The following is a 19,757-nucleotide window of genomic DNA, read 5'->3' as shown; positions in this document are numbered from 1 at the left end:
TGTGGCTGCCAGAATTCTGGCCTGTCATGGTCTGCTGTTGCTCTGAGGAGTGCATCCAGGCTGGGGCTGCTCCCTCCTACAGCATCTCCAGCAGTCCCTTTTTATTTCCTGGGTACCTGAACACGATAGCTACCTTTTTTAATGGAAAGAGCACCTCACCTTGCAGCACAGTCACGAGAATGTCAATAAAGTTGTGTAGCCTTTTTAAAACAAGTGTCTTGGCTGTCTTTGTGCATGAAGATCCTGGGAAGTGTAGGGGTGCCATTTCAGGGGAGGGAAGGTTCCCTGATCTTGGATCACTTGAAGGTTAAATATCCTTCCCCGCTCTCACATTTAAAGAGCCCTTGCTGTGGTTCTCATTGTTATGTTTATGGAATCGCAACGTTGGCACACTGGTGAACTGTGGAGTGTCAGTGGCACAGTGTGCCATGGTAGGGGCAGCATGGGTAGGTTTAGGTTATGAGAGATCAGGAGAAAGAAGCAGTAGTGCAGTCAGATCAGGAAACCTACCTTCTTTCGGGGAAATAGTAACACCAAGAGCTTTACTTTCAGATTTTTCACAGTGGCTTGGAAACTTGCAGTGGACACAGGCTACCCCCTGGTCTGTAGGCTTGTGGTTTACAAATTTACAGTGGCATAATCACCTTACCCCAGAGGGCTAAAGCACACTTCAGTCTTCGGTCCCTCAAAGATCATGGTAGCTATAGACAATGTGCTTTTCTGCACGATGCATTGATCAGATGCTTGTCATTCCCTACTCATGGTTGTTTAGGGGTTCTTTAAGTGACAACATGACCCTCCAGTTTCATTTCTGTATCTAACCACCACTTTTGGAGAGTTCTTTTAGAGCAGGGAAAATTCAGCATTTAATTGTGAAAGCAAAGCGTGACTTCCTCTTGTGTATTTGCACTACACCACACTGCCACCTAGAGGTTATGAAGTGGAAAAGCAGGAAAGGAAACACTCCTCATGTAATGCTCAGATCTTAATTCTGCAACAAAACTGAAAGCAGATACAGCCTTGTGTAGAAAAGCATTCTGATAGGAGACTGACTGCAGGATAAGCCTTTATTAGGAACCCCATATGGTGTGCAATGCTGTTCAAAAATATAGTTTGGAGTGGCTGTTTGGTGCCTCTTGACCAATTTGACTTTAGCCTTGGAAATAGCTGAGAAAGGCTTCTGTTAGGGCTAGTGAAATCTGACCCCTCACCCACCCCACACAAGAGAAGGAGAAATGTCTTGGAAAATAAAGGCCAACCATTATACTTGAATGGTATAACTTGCATATCTGAGGTAGATTAGGCCTGATGCATTTGTACTTGGACTGCCTCTATCCAAGTCTGGTGGCTGCTTCCTTCATTTTCACTTCAAAACTGTAGACCTCAGTGCTGCTCAGTAAAATCAGTCAGTCAGCAATACAAAACATTTCCCCATGGAAGATGGGAAAATAGCCTCAGCCTGCACACCTCTGGCTATCAACAACTGCTTCAATCATTGGATATCACAGCAGAATGTCTTGTTTTCTACCAAAGTTGAATCTACTACTTCAGGCAGGGAATCCATTTTGCAACAGTTTACCCTTACCCTGGGGTGGGCAACTTGTCACCCTTCAGGTGTTTTAGCCTACAATTCCTATCAGCCCCATCTAGTATAGGCAATGTTGAGGGATTGCAGGAGTTGTAGGCCAAAACATCTGGAGAGCCCAAGTTGCCTATCTTTGCCTTACCCTCTGCCACTCTAAAGGAGCCTTCCCTGACCAGGTGCCTTCCAAATGTGTTAAACCATAACTCCAATCATTTCCACCCAGCATGGAATGATCAGAGTTGCTGTCCAACACATGTGGAAGGAACCAGTTTGGAGAAGCCTCCTTGACAGTGTGTAGAAGTCTCTCAGGATGGACAGAACTTGTCCTCATCACCGCTTGTTGTAATAGAGATTCAGTGGTGTTACCTGCCTCCCACGAAGAATAGACACAGCATCTTATGAATTAACATAGCATCTTACATATTATGAGAGCCAGTGTGTTGTAGTGGTGACTGTCTTGGACTCAGGAGATCTGGGTTCTAATTCCTGCTCAGCCATGAAGTTCACTGGGTGACTTTGGGACAATCACTGATTCTCAGCCTAACCTACCTCACAGGGCTGTTGTGAGGATAAAATGCAGAGGAGGAGGAGGACCATATAAGCTGCCTTCGATTGCTTGCAAGAGGAAAAAAGGTAGGATATAAATGCAATAAATACACTTCCAGCATTTATTCTTGTATAAAACATAATTGAGGCCTATAGCCTCTAAATATAATCAGCCATCTTAAAGGTATCAACAAGCGATTCTTCTTCCCAAGCTGCCTCTCAGAGAGATGGACTCTCCTACAAATTTTTAACTCTTCACTCACCACAGTACTGTTGCATGCACTTTACCACACTCAGTAACACGCTGCTGTTTCAGGGGGAGTGGACATGTGACCAGAATTCTTGTTTGCACAGTAGAGCAGAGGATTCCACCCCCCCCAAATTCTGTCCCACACACTTTTGTATGAGAGTTGGCCAGAGTTAGAACAGCTTTATGCGGCACTCCCAGAATATCGATGCTGCTCTGAGTGCACTGAATAAGTCTGAATTCCACTTCATTTGGACACAAACTTTGCAAAAATTCTTGTACCTCCTAGAGAGGTTCATAGTTATGTATGTACAAGCAGGGTCTGCAACAAACGTTGCAGTGCAGAGAGCTGCTCTTCAGGATTCCTCCCCTCTGTTCCATCGCTCCTCTTGGCTTTTCTGTGTTCCTCCTCAAGACAGAGTCTGTTAGCATTCTGTAGCCATGGATGATTCAAGGATTCTCACACATCTGGCACCGCTGCATGCAATTCTGGCTGAGCAGAGAATGGATGGTACCACTACAGATTGCAGGTCGAAATAACATTTTGGAATATTCCCCACTGGTTAATATGCCCCACAAGAACGAAACTTAGCATATCAAGGAGACCTGTTCTAAGCTAGCCCAATCCTTTCTTTGCTGCAATCATGTCACTAGCTGGATAGGAGGCCAAGTCTTGTGCTCTTGCTCTGGGAAAAGGGTGATGGTCTCCACCTTGAAATGGTTCAGCTAGAACATCTGTCCACTCCACACACAAAGAACTGAAACATCACATCGGGGCAAGGCGTTAGACCAAGTCTATGGCAGATTGTTGCATGGTATGAAATTAGGGAGATCACGCAGTTTTCTAGGTCAGCACCTGAACAAATCAAGCCCCCCCAAAGATCTGGGCTGCTCTAGAATTGTATTAATTGGTTCTTTACTGAAAGCCAAGCCTATATTAGGTGTTGATAAGTATCTTTTGGAATGCAATAAAGTGGATGTTCAGAACGTTAGAGAGGAATGGAATAGGGAATTGGAATGCAGACGATACCACCCTAATGGCAGAAAGCGAAAAGGATCTAAAGAGCCTCTTGTTGAGGGTGAAAGTGGAGAGTACAAAAGCTGGTTTGAAACTCAACATTAAAAAAACTAAAATCATGGCATCTGGCCCCATCACTTCCTGGCATATAGAAGGGGAAGAAATGGAAGCAGTACAGATTTTATTTTCTTGGGCTCCAAGATCACTGCAGACGGTGACTGTAGCCATGAAATTAAAAGATGCTTGCTCCTTGGGAGGAAAGCTATGGCAAACCTAGACAGCATAGTAAGAAGCAGAGACATCACCTTGCTGACAAATGTCCGTATAATCACAGCTATGGTTTTCCCAGTAGCAACGTATGGCTGTGAGAGCTGGACTATAAGGAAGGCTGAGTGCCAAAGAATCGATGCCTTCGAACTGTGGTGCTGGAGAAGACTCTTATGAGTCCCCTGGACTGCAAGGAGGTCAAATCAGTCCATCCTAAAGGAAATCAACCCTTAGGGCTCATTGGAAGGATAGATAGTGAAGCTGAAGCTCAACTATTTTGGCCACCTAATGCGAAGAGAAAACTCCCTGGAAAAGACCCTGATGCTAGGAAAGATTGAAGGCAAAAGGAGAAGGGGACGGCAAAGGATGAGATGGCTAGATAGCATCACCGAAGCAATGAATATGGACCTGAGCACACTCTGGGAGAGAGCACAGGACAGGAAGGCCTGGCATGTTATGGTCCATGGGTCATGAAGAGTCGGACACGACTGAATGACTGAACAACAACATACAGCCTAATCAACCTTGCATATGTACTATTTCTCTAGGATTTAACCTGAGGCTGATTCAACAAAAAATGATGTTTCATGTATATTGTTCATCACAGAGGATTGTTAAGAAGGAACTGGCTTGCTCTGTTCGATGCTGGTGATGGAACGCAGACCATGAGGCGTCATTGTCCTCATTACATGTCGGCATGTCCTGTAGTGGTTCGTTCCTGGTTGGAAGTCATTGCGTGCATACGTTTTGTTTTTGAAAAATCTGTGATAATTGCAAATGTTCATTTTTCATGGTTTTTAATATGGTGTGGGGACTAACAGAGGGATAGCAAAAGTGAACTTTGAGAGCCCTTACAGTTACAAAGAGACTCATACTTCAAGCCTGGGAGGATAAACACCCACCACCTAGCATTTAACGTTCTGAAGATCTTACTGCTCTTGTTTCATTTGGATGCTTATTTAGATATACGGACTGCTTAAATTAACATATATATTTGAAAGAGAAGTGTTGGATGTCGTTCTCTTTTTTTATTAATGGTGTTGTGAACAGTTATTGGATTTGCCTTTTATGTTCTTTTTGTTGTTGCTTGTTGTTTCCCCCCTTCTTTTTGTTTTGTTAAAATTGCAATTGTGTGTGTGTGTGTGTGTGCGCGCGTGCCATGCACGCATGTGCAAAAAAACCAATAGATTCTAGTTGATCACACTGGTGGATACCACACCACAGTGATATGAGCTACCCTAATGTAGGCTCTCTCCAGATATAGAATCACTCTTGAATGTGGGATGCACACCACACATAGAAGAACAGCTGCTGGTGGGGTAGGGAGTAGATTGCCTGAACCACCCACATTCTAGTAACCAATCCTGGAGGTGTTGCCCCTATTTAACATTCTGATCAAATTATTATTATTATTAATAACTGGTGAGATGAGTGTTTGCCTAATCTTGGAGCAGATATGATGGAATTCTACTGCAAGCCACCTGCCACCAAGGAAGACCACACGCGCCCTTATACTTTATCAGCCCTAAAAAAGCACCGATCCATTTTGAATCTCCCTTTCATCCACACCTTCATCCACACCTTGAATCTCCCTTTCATCACCTTCAGTTGTAATCAGCTGTGTCCTTTTCCTTTTGATTGACACAGGAGCTGTGGGAGGCATAAAAGGTCCTGGAGGCTCAAGCCTGGCTATTCCCCTTTCTTTCCTCAACAAGAGTGAGTGGTCAGGCACTGGGCTGATCTTTGTGGTGAGTATTTCTAGGAAATGTGGGAGCTTTTACAATCCCCGAGGCTTTGAAGCCATGGAGGGATTTGTTTTTGTTCTTTAGTGTGTCTTTGGGTGACTTGTCCTGAAGTCTGCTTTCTGTTTTGTAAGTTTATTACTTTGTTAGGCTCTTGTTTTTCCTTCCAAAAATGTCTTCTTCAGGTGAAACCTGTTTCAAGGAAGCCTACAACAGGGTCCTAAGCAACTGTGTTCAGAGAAGTGAGTTCAATGAGACTTGCTCCCTTGTAAATGTGCTTAAGCCTGTAAGCTTAATAGGTTCTTCTGAAAATACTGAGCTTATCTGCTCATGAACATAGAGATAGCTCTACCAATAGACCAGGCATCTACCTTGCCCCTTATATTTTGGAGGGAAAGGCTTTCCTTCTGCTCTAAATGCAGTTGACTCAATTTCTCTTCAACATTTGCTGCTAATGAGATACTCCACAAAGGGTGGGCTTGTGACCAGAAGCCCCAACTTTCTTTTTCTGCTTGCTTTGCCCCACCATTCTAACTCTGGGCCGGCTCCTCTTCCTTTTCTACTGATTGCCCCCTTTCTCCCTTCCTCCTATTCAGATGCGTAGGCCACCTCCCTTGCTCTCTTCAAGGGCCAAACTCACTGCTGACTGGCAATTAACAGCACATCTAATGTGCCTGCTATGTAAATTGCAGTCTTGGGCTTGTAGGAGGGGCAAGGAAGGTTAACACCTTCTCTTTCTCTGATCCTGACAAAAACGGCAGCACTGGAGCTGCTGCTTGCATTTCAAAGGAAGCCTTCATCTGTGCCAAGGGGAGCTTCCCTTGAAACTCAAGCAGCTGTTTCACAGACGTTGTCTGGCAGAAAGAGAAAGTGAGTTAATATAACACCTAGTTTCAAGGCCGGCTCTCCCATGTGGCAGGGTGAATTCCCTGCTCAGGTGATAGATCAGGAGGGGTGGCGGATTGTGTATATATACACACACACACACACACACACACATACACACACACACACACACACACACGGGCAGTGGCTGAGGATGAGGGTTGTTGCAGTCCCATAACATCTGGAGGGCTTCATGATCCTCAGGCCTGATTTTGCATGTAACTAAAGTTAAGGTTCTCCAATGTGTCTCATGTTCAGATTGCCCCTCTGTTTCTTGGAGCGAGAGGCTTTTCAGCATAATATCTCTCTGAATTGTGTATTTGACATTTGACTGAGGGGGCGGGGGGGGGGGGTTGGTGCTGGAAATCTTGATATAGCTTCATCATTTTCAGTCTAGGGCTGAAATGACTTTAGAAGGATGCTTTGCATTCAATAATTAGCAACTCAAGAGGCTGCTTTTGGGAGCCAAATGCCCTTGGGACGATTAAGGACACTTTTCCCATTCTTATAGCAATGTACCTCTGAGCATGCACAGAATACCCTCCACACCAAGGAGCTAGAGCTTCCCCCCCGCCCCCGACACACTAGGATCAAGAGGGTGGTGTTTCCAGGTGAGCTTGTTCCTAGTGGTCAGAGCTCTATATACAGAGCAGAATCCTGCCATGTTAGCCTTCACTAGAAAAATGAGTTTGAGGCCAAGGTGAACTGAATTGCACAGTGCAGACAAGAGTGGAGACAAGACTGGAATTCCCTGCTTAACTAGCTAAAGGGCACACTAAATGTGATGTTAAGTGTGTGTGTGTGTGTGTGTGTGTGCGCGCGTTTAAAAAGTATAAATAGCATCTGTTGTGGGGGGCAAGCTGATACTTTTTGGTATTACAGTGGGAAGGTGGGTGGAAAGTAACCATCTGAATGCCAAAAGCAGTTAATGAGGAGTGAAGTCAGGGCTGCAGCAAGGGAGAAAAGGGTTAAAATGCCTGCCTGCTGCAATCTGATGATTACCAATCCCCCCCTCCTCCCCAGGCCATAGTGGATGCAAATCGCTTTATTTTTTTTAATGCATACTTTACTAATATGGTGGAAGGGTGTATATGAGTTCATACTGTGCGCTGCTGCCATGTGCATGCTGCTGCTGCCGCCGCCATATGCGTACTGCACCCTCCAGGTTTTGTTTGTGAAGGCTGGGCCTCTCTGAGTCGGGGACAGAGGGTGGGTCTCGTCCTTTCTGCAGCAGTACTCCCAGTGTCTTCATTGGCCTGGTTGTCATTAACTTGATCATTGTGGAGAGAAGTGGACTTGATCATTGGAAATGGTAGATCCGGCATGCAATTGTCCTGGGAACAGACTGGCAGTGGCACCCAAGAATCTGTGCAGCTGTCCCTGCCTTGAAGTCGCCCGTCAATCTCCTGGGGGATGGCATTGGCTTAGGAGGACTTGCACACAGACGGCTTTGGAAGGAGGCCTGGCCTGACCTCAGTGCCAGCTCCAGTATTCCAGAGGGGCCCTTAGGAACTCCTGAAGCCACTTTAGATAGTCAGGCCAGGGTTGTCTGTCATGACTAGCCGTGGCTCCCCAAGGCGTTGGGCAAAGGTCTTTCCTGGCGCCAGTTCGTGATCCCTCCACACTGTGGTGGAACCTGGGACCTTCTCCGGGCAAAGCTCAACCACGGAGTGACGGCCCCTGAGCAAGACACCCTCTTGGGCCGCCTCGAGAGGTGGGCTATGCGGACGTGCGTATTTTCTCACGCAGCTTCTCTCCTGGGTGCTCCATGCATCATGCGAGGAGGGGCAGCGAGGCCTCAGCTGCTCTTGGAGCCCCAGCAGATGCGCCTCCTGCGGCCCTCCGCCGCTTGCTTTGCTCCGCTGGATGGGGCTGCAGCCCAGCTCGCCTCTTCCGCTTCGCTCCATGGATCTGAGCAAATGTCGTGGCTGAACTTGACTCCTCTCTTCCTCTCTTCCAGCTTGCTGGTGGCTGACTGCGGGCCCACAGGAGCTGTTAGAATGGTGAGCACCGTGCCGTCTGGTTTGAAAGGGGGCGGACTGGCTGGATCAGTGGAACTGTGGGGCTGAACTGCACACTGCCCATGGCTGCATGGCCTCCTGGCCCTTCTTGTTTAGCTTCCAAAGCACCTCTGGGAGGGAGTGAGAATAGAGTTCAGCGGGTGGAGAACCTGACCCTTCTCTTGTCTGCCCCTTCCCCGTGTTACCTCAAACATGCACTTGTGGCCTGAGTGACTTGCAGCATGAAATGCCAAGGGGCTTGTGGGTTAGGGAGGGGGATCTCCTACAATTTATCTGTTCTCAGTTGCTCCTGACTCCCACCTCTTTTTAATCTGGTAGGCTGAGGTTGTGCACACTTGTGTAATGTGAGGTCTGGACCTGGGTATTTGGAAGCTTCTGGGTGCAATTGTGCTGAAAGGCTGATGGTGGGTGGGGAAGAGAAGGCATTGAACTGGGGCATAAGCACAAAGCTGGGAGTCGCCCACCTCGTAGCGCTGCTATAGTCACCGCACGTTAAAAACAACACCAACACGGTATTGTACAGCTGGAAAAAGTGCAGAAAAGGGCAACTAAATTGAGCAGAGGGCAGGAGCATCTCCCCTATGAGGGAAGGTTACAATAGCTGAGATTGTTTAGCTTGGATGAAAGGTGAGTAAGAGAAGATATGATAAAGGTGTACAAAATTATGCCTCATGTAGAAAGTGGATAGGGAAATATTTTTCTCCCTCTCCCACAATGCTAGAACCCAATGGGGCCATCCCATGAAGCTGATTGGTGGGAGGTTCAGGACAGGTAAAAGGACCTTCTTCTTCTTCTTCTTGTTCTTCTTCTTCCTATCATCATCATCATCATCATCCCACCTTTCCCCCAATACTGGTACTCAAGGCCTCTTTACAACATCAAAACTTGGACAATTAAAACCTATAAATAGCAGTATACAAACGTTAAAAATATAATTAAATCATCAATAGTATTAAAATTGTATAAAGTATCAAAATGTTAAAAGACAAGAAATATAGTATCCATCTGTCATATTCTCCCAGGTATAGACTAGCTATCCCCAAAGGCCTGCGGGAACAAAAAAGTGTTGACATGCCTGCGAAAGCCTATCAAGAAGGGTGCCACTCTTGCCTCCATGGGAAGGGAGTTCCAGAGCCTATGGGCAGCCATCGAGAAGGCCCTCTCCCGTGTTCCCACTAGATGTGCCTGTGATGGTGGCGGGACGGCGAGAAGGGCTTCCCCTGAAGATCTCAGGGCACGAGTAGGCTCATAGGGGAGAATACGGTCTTTCAGATAACCTGGACCCGAGCCGTATAGGGCTTTATAGGACATGACCAGCACTTTGAATTGTGCCCGGAAACAGACTGGGAGCCAGTGAAGCTGTTTTAGCAGGGGAGTTGTGTGCTCCCTGTAGCCAGCCCCAGTCAGCAGTCTGGCTGCAGCTCCTTGAACCAGCTGAAGTTTCCGAACACTCTTCAGAGGCAGCCCCACGTAGAGCACGTTACAGCAATCCAAATGGGATGTAACTAAGGCAAGTGTCACTGTGGCCAAGTCAGACATCTCAAGGAACATATGCTCTTCCTCACTCAGTGCATACTTAAACTATGGAATTCGCTACCACAAGACATAGTGATGGCCACCAATTTGGATGGCTTTAAAAGGGGGTTAGACAAATTCCTGGAGAAGAAGGCTATCAATGGCTACTAGTCTTGATGCCTCTATGCTACCTCCAGTATAAGAGGCAGTGTGCCTATGTACACCAGTTGCTGGAGAACATGGGTGGGAGGGTGCTGTTGTGCTCATGCCTTGCTTGTGGGTTCCTGGTGGACAGTTATTTGGCCGCTGTGTGAACAGAATGCTGGACTAGATGGACCCGTGGTCTGATCCAGCAGGGCTCTTCTTATCACCTTATGCCATCTTTCCTCTTGTCTTTAACAGTTGCCTTGCTTTTCACTACCCACAACTGGAGTGATATCTACACAGTCGCAGAATGCTGGGAAGCTCTCATTTTCCTCCTAATGGACCAAATTATTTCATTGGCAGCAGATTGGATGCTTGCACTGGGGTATATACTATCCTAAGCTTGCATACTTGGAAGTAAGCTGTCATTGAGGCTTACTTTCAAGTAAACATGCATAGGATCATGGTGTGTTTCCTTCAATTTATAGACTAATGGAAGGGCTTGGTGGTGTAGTGGTTAGAATGGTGAGTGTGGTGTAGTGTTTAGAGTGTTGGACTGGGAGATCCAGATTCTAGTCCTCACTCAGCCGTGAAGCTCACCGGGTGACTTTGGGCCAGTCATTGACTCTCAGCCTAACCTACCTCACAGGATTGTTGTGAGGATAAAATGGAGTGGAGGAGGAGTATCATGTTAACTACCTTGGGTTCCTTGCAAGAGGAAAAAAGGTGGGATATAAATGTAATAAGAAATAAATAACTATAGTGCATGTGCAGAGTGCCCCATTGCACTCTGCACATGCCCCAGTGGGCCTCAGCAACTTGTGCCATACAAGCGCATTAGAGCTAGGGGTTGTGGTGATGGTCTCCAGATAGGAAGCAGGTCTTCCAGAAATGTTAACCTGATGTATGTCTTACAGTTTTGCTGAGACAGTATCTTGTTGAAATGGACGCTGGGATTGTTTGATCCAACAGGCACTGATGGAAATTCCTTCATAGGAGGGAACTGTACAAGTGCCCCTGTGGGTAGTATTGGAGAAGGCTTGGGCTAGCCAAGGTTCAAATCCCCACTCAGCCATGCAGCTGACCACATGATCTTGGGCTGGTCACCATCTCTCAGCCTTGCCTATCTCGTATGGTTGTTGTGAGGATGAAGTGGCATAGGGTCATGTGTGCTGCCTTGAGCTCCTTGGAGAAGAATTCACATATAAATGGGGGGGTAGTAATGATGACTAGGGAGGGTGGGGGCGGAGCTTGGATTATTCCCCTTGAAATAAGCTCGCATCTACTCTCATTTCAGTTGATCTTCCCAGCATTCTCCAAAGGCCTGGGGCAGCTTGAAGCCTACATTGATGCAGAGGAAGGGGTGGCTTTCCAGATGGACAACCACATGTACTGGGACTCGCTGGGCAGTGGCTACCAATGGGCCATTGAGGGCATATCTGAAAAGAGAATGTCGAGCAAATTCTGGGTCACCCGACTGCCCTCGGGAAAGGTTATGCTGAAAAACTGGGTAGGCATGTTCCTTGCCCCAGTGGATATAGGCACAGACCCCAAAACCTTTCCCATCCAACCTGTCCATTATTCAGAACATGCATCCCTGAGGTTTGACGTCTTCTTCAGAGGCAACATGGTTGCTTTCCAGGCCTATAATGGGCTCTTCTTCTCCAGGATCCAGAGAGAGTTCAACGGGTTGGAAGCTGCCAAGTTCTTTGTTGATGAAACCTGTTGTTTCCGTCCTTTGATAGGAGACCTCCTTCCCCCTATCTTTGAAATAGTGACTATTATCCCAAATGACCTCTCACGAGTGAGGTGCCGCCACCATGCCTTGAAGAAGCAGACCTATGTCAACCGGAGTGAGGTCCCAGTGCGACACACTTTCACTGTGTCTTGGGAGTCCGACAGCACTGACATAATTTTCTGGAACCGTCTGTGGGGACTTGGCTTGCCCACTTCTGGTAGTTTCACAGTTGAGGACGCGACAGCCATTGTGAAGTACAGCCAGGACAATGAGCAGACCCTCTCTGTGAACAGGCATATTTCCGAGAAGAAAACGGAGGATGTGGAGGTGCCCCCCAAGACCAAAGCCACAGCCAGCTTCTCAGTTTATAAGCACAATAATGCTGCTGTGCCTTTCACAGCCATCATCCGAAAGGTGAAATCTAATGGGGATATGGTGTTTCTGAGTATAATTGGGGCTTGGAAGGGGCTGGCCTATCGTGACTTCCGGGTTGAGATCAAGATGGAACATCTTCATGAGTCATGCTCAACCATGTGAAGCTGTGGCAACTACTTGTCTTCCAAGGGGAGTGGTGTGCTCTAGTTGCAAATGACCTGTCCTGGGGAAAAATGTGTCTGCCAGAATTCTGCACTGTCCTGTTCTGCTGTTGCTCTGAGGACTAATTCCCTCCTGTTCATGGCAGGCAGGGGCCCCTTCCTGGAGCATGTCTGGCAGTTCCTTTCTACCTCCTAGGTGCCTGGACACAACAGCTACCTTTTTTTTATGGCAAGAGCTCCTCACCTTGCAACACGTTCAAGGGAATGTAAATAAAATTGTGAAGGCTTTTTTGAAAAAGAAATATGTCTTGACTCTTTGTACATGGAAATGGATGGAAGAACAGGGGTGCCATTTCAGGATTAGGGAAAGGAAGGCTCACTGCTTTTGCAGAACTCAGGATAAATATCCTTTCCCCCTCTCAAATTTAAATAATGTTTTGTTGGGGCTCTCATTGCTTTGTTTCTGCTATAGTAACGTTAATGGCCTATAGGTCAATGGCTAATGCTCCCCACCAACCGCATCCCTTGGCCTAATGAATTGTTGAATACCCACAAGCTGAGTGGAATCAGTAAGTTTCCTAGAGAAAGGGGTTCCTGTATCCCTCCCTCCACAGTAGTACCAGGGAAAGAATTCTCTCGCTCTCTCAAAATACTAGAACCCAGTGGGGCCATCCCATGAAGCTGATTGGTGGGAGATTCAGGACAGATAAAAGGAAGGGCTTCTTCACACAGCGCATAGTCAAACTATGGAATTTGCTACCACAAGACATAGTGATGGCCACCAATTTGGATGGCTTTACAAGGGGGTTGGACAAATTCCTGGAGGAAAAGGCTATCAATGGCTACTAGTCCTGATGGCTATGTGCTCCCTCCAGTACCAGAGGCAGTGAGCCTATGTACACCAGTTGCTGGGGAACATGGGTGGAGGGTGCTGTTGCATTCATGCTTTGCTTGTGGGTTCCTGGTCGACAGCTGGTTGGCCGCTGTGTGAACAGAATGCTGGACTAGAGGGACCCTTGGTCTGATCCAGCAGGGCTCGCCTTATGTTCTGAAGTGCTACTCTCAGTGAAGCAGACCTGCCATGTTCCTCTACCTGTCCTACTTATTCCAGATAAACATATGATGGGGCCACTGCCCTCTCAAACCTGCCTTGGTGTTGGGCTGCAGAACCTCAGGCCCAGGGTCCCAAGCCGGCCCACCTGGGTCCTTCAGATAGCTATACCCCCTTTCCCCTTACTATTTGCTGGTTTCCCAGCTTTTCCCTAATTGTAAAAGGCTGTAATGCCTCTCTTAAGGTTTAGCCATTGACAGTAAGTGCTTTAAGCTAAAATAGGCTCATATTTTGGAGTTTGGGCTCTGTTCCTTTCATCTCACCCTCTGCTGGAATGTGGCCCCTGAGAGCTTCTTTGAAATGGAATTTGGCCCTTGGATTGAAAGAAGATCAACTCCCCTGGCCTAGCGTGATATGTTCCCACTGTTTGGCCCTCAAGGGTTTATTGCTCTCCTAGCCTTAAACCCTCAGACACTCCTTAGTGCAGGGGTCCCCAATGCAGTGCCATGTCACCCCACGCGGACCTCCAACAGTGCCTACAAAAGCTGTCTGCTCCCTGCCTGCTTCAAATTTAAAAAAACATATTGGAAAATGTTAGGGTAAGAATATAAGAGCTGTGTGGATCAGACCAAGGGTCCATCTAGTCCAGCATTCTGCTCACACAGCGGCCGACCAGCTGTCGACCAGGAACCCATAAGCAGGATATGTGTGCAACAGCACCCTCGTGCCCATGTTCCCCAGCAGCTGGAGTACAGAAGCTTACTGCCTCTGTCTTCCTTCTCTCCCTTTCTAGCCTCCAGCCTTGTTCTTTCTCTCCCCTCTACCTCTTTGCCTTACTGTTTTCTCAGCCTCTAGCTTCACTATTTCTCTCCCCGATGCCTCTTTAGCTTGCTTTTGACTAGCCAGCCCCCTGCAGCAGCCATGATGTGACTAGCCACATCCTCTGTGGGAGCCCACAGCAGTTAATCAAATTCTCAAATGTATCCATTGGTCCAAAAAGGTTGGGGAGCCCTGCTCCAGTGAAATTACTGAAAAAGTAATGTACTTAGTAACCACACAACAGGAAAAACCTGCTTTGTAACCACACAATAGTTTTCTTTCAGGCATTTGACATGGCATTAATTTTCTCTTTGGATTCTCTCAGTATTTTCCTTTCAAAACTAAAATGCCAGTTTACCACTCCTGCATAACATACTGTTCCTTGGGTGTTTATTGGAGGGGTGGAGGGTTAAATACAGAGACAATTTATAACAGAGGGATTTATTCTTGGGAAATTGAGTCTCTTGGTACTCAGTATACATTTTTCTTGACCCTAAAAGGGCTTTCTGTTAAGGCAAGTAAATGTCAATATTTGCATTAATGAAAGGGTTCTAAGATGCAGGGCCCATGAAGGGCCAATCTACACTTATGGGTTTTTTCCCCACTTCCAATGACGTTTCACCGCCTGTCTTTCACACTATGCAGTACCTGCCTCGAATTGGAACCGGAATTTCCCACTTTCACGCTACTGCTTTCAATACCCTGATATCCCGGTATTTCCCCTTAATGTGCACTGATTTTCCGTGTTCGTTACCATATCTGGTTGCAGTCCCCTCCCATGCCTCTCCATATACGGCGGTGTTTGTATTTCCCTCTTGTCCAATCACACCTCTCAATGGCCCCATGTTGTCTTCTGGCTACTGTTTGCATAGGTTCCTCAGCACTCCCCATTTCCTCAGCAACAAGCAAAGGGCTGGATGTGCGCATGCTGTCTGCTCTTGGAAGCTCAGCAGAGTCAGTCCTGGTCAGTGCTTGGATGGGAGACCGCCTGGGAATCAGGCTTCTTGCATTGAGCAGGGGGTTGTTCTATCCCTTCAAATAAGACTAAGTTTTACTGCCCTCTATCCCCTGCTTCACCTTTTTTTTTTTTTTTTTAATTAAGGCATTATCTTCAAAGCTTCAAAGCTTCAGATCTTCAAAGCTTCAAATCTTCAAAGACGTGAATCTTCAAAGAATCGTAGCTTCTCCAGCCCGATTACTCTGCAAACTTGCATGGGCAAGCCCAGGCAAGCGTAAATGTTTTCACAGTCCCATCCATGCTCGCTGCACGGAAAACACATGCATATCCAGGCAGACAGTCCTCACTGTCCATGGACTAACACCAATAAAAATGTCCGTGGACAATTTTAATGTCATCTCAGGAGCGGGGGACAAACACAGAGTGGTCTTCAAAGATGCAAAGATTCAAAGAAGCTAGCAGCCTCCCCCCCCCCCCCAATGTGAGCCCTGGGTGCTGTCGCTGCTGCTGTCAGGAGCGCCCTAGCTGCATCTTGCAGTCCCCACCAATAGCCAACTCAGGACACAGACGACAAGGAATTATTTCCGAGACTTTATTCCTTTATTACTTTATGACTCTTTCAGAATACTAATCAATAGCGACAAAGCAAGGAACAGCCCTGGGGAAAGATAGAGTAGCCTAAGCTCCAGGTAAGGCAGTTGGTCCCCATTTGAAGAAAAAACATGGGAAGACCCTGAACTTATGGGCTAGGGAGAGATCCTCCCTCTTTCCCTTGGGTCCTCAGGATGTGACCATCGTTTGCACACCAAATGAGCGCTACGCCTCCTTTCTGCATCCTCCATCTGTCGTCGCTCCCTGCATCTGCGCCGAGCATCCAGCAAGCCCCCCTCCAGCGCTTTCTCACTGCCAGGGTCACTATCTATCCCAGGAATGCTGGCAGGAGGAATCTCTGCCAGCTGCTGTGCTTGTGAGAGATGAGCGAGCTCCTCTCCCATGGATTGCTGTTCCTCCTCAGAATCAGAACTGCTCTGGGGCTCTATTGGCTCAGTTTCCACCCTGACGTCATCCCCGCTCCCATGAGGCCCCCTCTCGTGCTCCTCCCTTGGGGCCCCGGGTTTGTGGGGGTAGAGCTGGTGGAAGCGCCTCAGCAGCAATGGAGCATGCACATTTTCTGCACGTTCCCAGGATCGCTCATCGGTGTCAGGAGCGCCCTAGCAGCCTCTTCCAGTAGACTCCAATAGCCAACTCAAGACACAGACGAAAGGATTCTTTTCAAGGCTTTAATCCTTTTACAACTTAATGACTCTTTCAGATGCTAATCACCAGCGACTAAGCAAGGAACAGCAGAGTGGCCTATGCTCCGAGTAGGCAGGTGATCCCCGTTTGAAGGAGAGTCACTTGAAGACCCTGAACGTATGGGCTAGGGAGAGATCCTCCCTCTTTCCCTTGGGTCCACGGGAGGCGGCCGTTGCTTGCGCGCCAAATGGGCACTACGCCTCCTTTCCGCACCCTCCATCACTCATCGCTCCCTGTGTCTGCATCGAGCATCTAGCAAGCCCTGTTCCTGCACTTTCTCACTGCTAGGATCACTATCTATCTCAGGAATGCCAGCAGGAGGAATCTCTGCCAGCTGCTGTGCCTGTGAGGGATGAGCTGGCTTCTCTCCCACAGATTGTTGATCCTCCTCAGAATCAGAACTGCTCTGGGGTTCTATCGGCTCAGTTTCCACCCTGACAATCTGGCCCATACCCCTTCCAGTCCACCAGATATTGCAGGCAGCCGCGAGAAAGGCGGGAGTCCAGAATCTCTGTGACCTCAAACTCCCCCTCCCCCTCCCTCTCCACCAGCACTGGCAGCGGGGGGGAGCCGGCCGAGCGATGAGGGTCTCCAGAAACCAGGGAGGACAGCAAGGACCAATGAAAAACAGGATGGATCTTCATGGAGGAGGGGAGAGCCAGGAGAAAAGCAACAGGGTTAATCTGGGCCGTAATCTGGAAAGGCCCCATGCGGTGAGGCACGAGCTTCCTTGCGGGTGAGTGAGAGAGGAGGTATTGGGTGGACAACCAAACCCAGTCCCCCAATTGCAGAGACGGACCCGGCTGGTGTCGCCAGATCTCAGAGGCCTTGTAGGCTGTCTTGGCTGGCTTGAGGGAGTCCCGTAAGAGGTAGTGTACTGCTTGCAACTCCTCTAAAAAGTCATGGGCCACTGGCACCGACGGGGGAGCTAGGGTGGACGGGAAAGCCTTGGGGTGGTAACCAAAACTGGCAAAAAATGGAGTTTGGTGGGTGGAAGCATGGCAGGCATTGTTATAAGCAAATTCTGCGAGAGGCAGCAAGGAAAACAAGTCATCTTGCTGGTAACTGACATAACACAAATATTGCTCCAGAGTCGCATTGGTGCACTCGGTCTGACCGTCCGTCTGTGGATGGTGGGCAGAGGAAAGACGGAGCATGACATGGAGAAGCCTAAGTCGCTCCCTCCAGAAATGGGCAGTGAATTGGGCCCCCCTATCCGAAATGAGACCCTCGGGCCATCCGTGGAGCCGGAAAACATGCGCCAAAAAAAGCTCCACCGTCTCCCTGGCTGTGGGCAACCCAGAGCAGGGGATGAAATGGGCCATCTTAGAAAACAAATCCACCACCACCAGAATAGTGGTCTTACCGTGTGAGCGAGGCAAGTCAGTGATGAAGTCAAGGGAGAGCAGTTTCCAAGGTTCTGAGGGGGTAGGCAGGGGGTGAAGCAATCCTGTGGGCTTGCCTGAGGGGGCCTTCACCCACTGGCAGGTTGGGCAGGAGGTGATATAGGTCTTGACGTCCCGACACACATGAGGCCACCCAAAATCCCATGTCACTCCGTGCAGGGTCTTGGTGAAGCCAAAATGCCCAGCAGTGGGGGAGTCGTGGCACGGATGGAGGACCTTCTCGCGGAGGGGTCTAGAAGGCACATAGACCCGGCTGGAATGGTAAAGCAGGCCACCTCACAAAGAGAAGGGGGTAGAGTGGGGGAGGCCAGAGGCTAGCCCCAATTCCTCCACTTTTGTATGGACAAAAGCATCCTGAGCCTGTTCAGAGTGAATAAGTTCCTCCCAAGAGTGAGGTACCGCAGCTGCCGCCAGGCTCTGGGGGGGAAGAATCAGAGGGGGGGGGGATTTCCCTCACCCCCTGGCTGGAGGTCTGGCTTACGAGAAAGAGCATCTGCTTGTAGGTTGTCAGAGGCCTTCACATGGCAAATCTTAAGGTGGAACCGGGAAAAAAAAAGCGACCACCTAATCTGCTGCTGGTTTAAGGCACGGGCTGTCTGAAGATGTTCCAGGTTGCAATGGTCAGTTCTAACTTCGACTGGGTGCTGTGCCCCCTCCAGAAGTTGATGCCAGGTTGCCAAAGCGGACTTGATGGCCAACAGTTCCTTCTCCCAGATGGTATAATTCCTCTCAGACATGTTCAGCTTCCTGGAGTGGTAGGCGCAGGGTTGCAACCCGCTGCCCGCCCGATCTGGCTGAAAAAGCACTGCCCCCACCGCAAAGTCAGAGGCATCAGTTTGCACTACAAAAGGCTTCCTTGGGTCAGGATGTAACAGGATCGGCTCAGAACTAAAAAGCTTCTTAAGTTCCTCAAAAGCCTGTTGGGCAGATGCCGTCCAATGAAAAGGAGATTTCCTGCCCTTAAGGAGGTCTGTGAGAGGAGATGTCAGCCGAGCAAAGCTGGGCAGGAACTTTCTGTAAAAATTAGCAAACCCCAGAAAATGTTGCAAGTCTTTCTTGGTGGATGGAGCCTGCCAGGAGAGGACAGCCTGGACCTTTGCAGGATCCATCCTGATACCGTCAGCTGAGATAATGTAGCCAAGATAGTCCAAAGAGGTTAGGTCAAATGCACATTTCTCCAGGTTGGCATAAAGATGGTGCTCGTGGAGGTGCTGGAGGACGGCGGAGACATGGTGCTGATGGGCGTGGGGGTCCTCAGAAAATATAAGTAAATCATCGAGATACACAATGAGGAAAGTGTCCAAATAGTCCACCCGGAAGATGGCATTCATAAAACATGAAAACTTGGGGGGGGGGGCGCACAGGCGAGCCCAAACGGCATCACTAGGTATACATACGCTCCATACCGGGTGCTGAAACAGGTCTTCCACTCATCCCCCTCCTGGATGCAAATCAGATTGTAGGCGCTATGCAGGTCCAACTTTGTGAAAATCTTGGCTTGCCCCAGGTGCTCCAGCATCTTTGGTATGAGGGGGAGGGGGTACTTGTCAGGGATCGAGACCGAATTCAACACTCTGAAATCATGCACCGGGCGGAGTTCTCCCAATTTTTTGCGCACAAACATGGTAGGGGCGCAGGTAGGGATGTACGAAACACTTACCTGGTTTCGTCCAGGGACATCCGTGGTGTGGGGGAGGCACTCCGTGGGGAGGCGATCCATTTCTCCCCCCCAGAATCCTGCCCAGCCAGCTCTGCTCTGTGGCCAGGCTGCGGAGCTGCCGGCTGGGCCAACCTGCAGTGGGGCCTCCAGCCGCTGCCGGGCTGCTGCAGACGCAAATGGCGACTTGAGTAGGGGACGCCATTTACGTCCCTATGGTAGCCTGTGATAGGTTACGTAAATATTTACGTAGCCTATCACGGCTAAAGCGGGAATGCAAATGGTGTCCCCTACACCATTTGCATTCCTGTTTTCTCCGTGATAGG

General features: G+C 48.6%; 1 protein-coding gene across 1 annotated transcript; it reads left to right on the top strand.

Moving 5' to 3' along the window:
* The first annotated feature begins 26 nt into the window (after positions 1-26).
* Positions 27-12,537, top strand: LOC146353361 (uncharacterized). The gene is made up of 6 exons (XM_084829723.1): positions 27-112; positions 340-446; positions 5,118-5,273; positions 5,591-5,691; positions 7,898-8,293; positions 11,268-12,537. Exons 1-6 carry the CDS (start codon positions 27-29, stop codon positions 12,243-12,245), a joined length of 1,824 nt encoding a protein of 607 aa, XP_084685849.1. The 3' UTR covers positions 12,246-12,537.
* The last annotated feature ends 7,220 nt before the right edge of the window (positions 12,538-19,757 follow it).

This window comes from Heloderma suspectum, chromosome 2 (assembly GCF_057233095.1).
Source record: "Heloderma suspectum isolate Gila_16-S chromosome 2, 16-S_ref, whole genome shotgun sequence".
Lineage (NCBI taxonomy): Eukaryota > Metazoa > Chordata > Lepidosauria > Squamata > Helodermatidae > Heloderma > Heloderma suspectum.
This window is presented reverse-complemented; position numbering and strand designations above follow the sequence as displayed.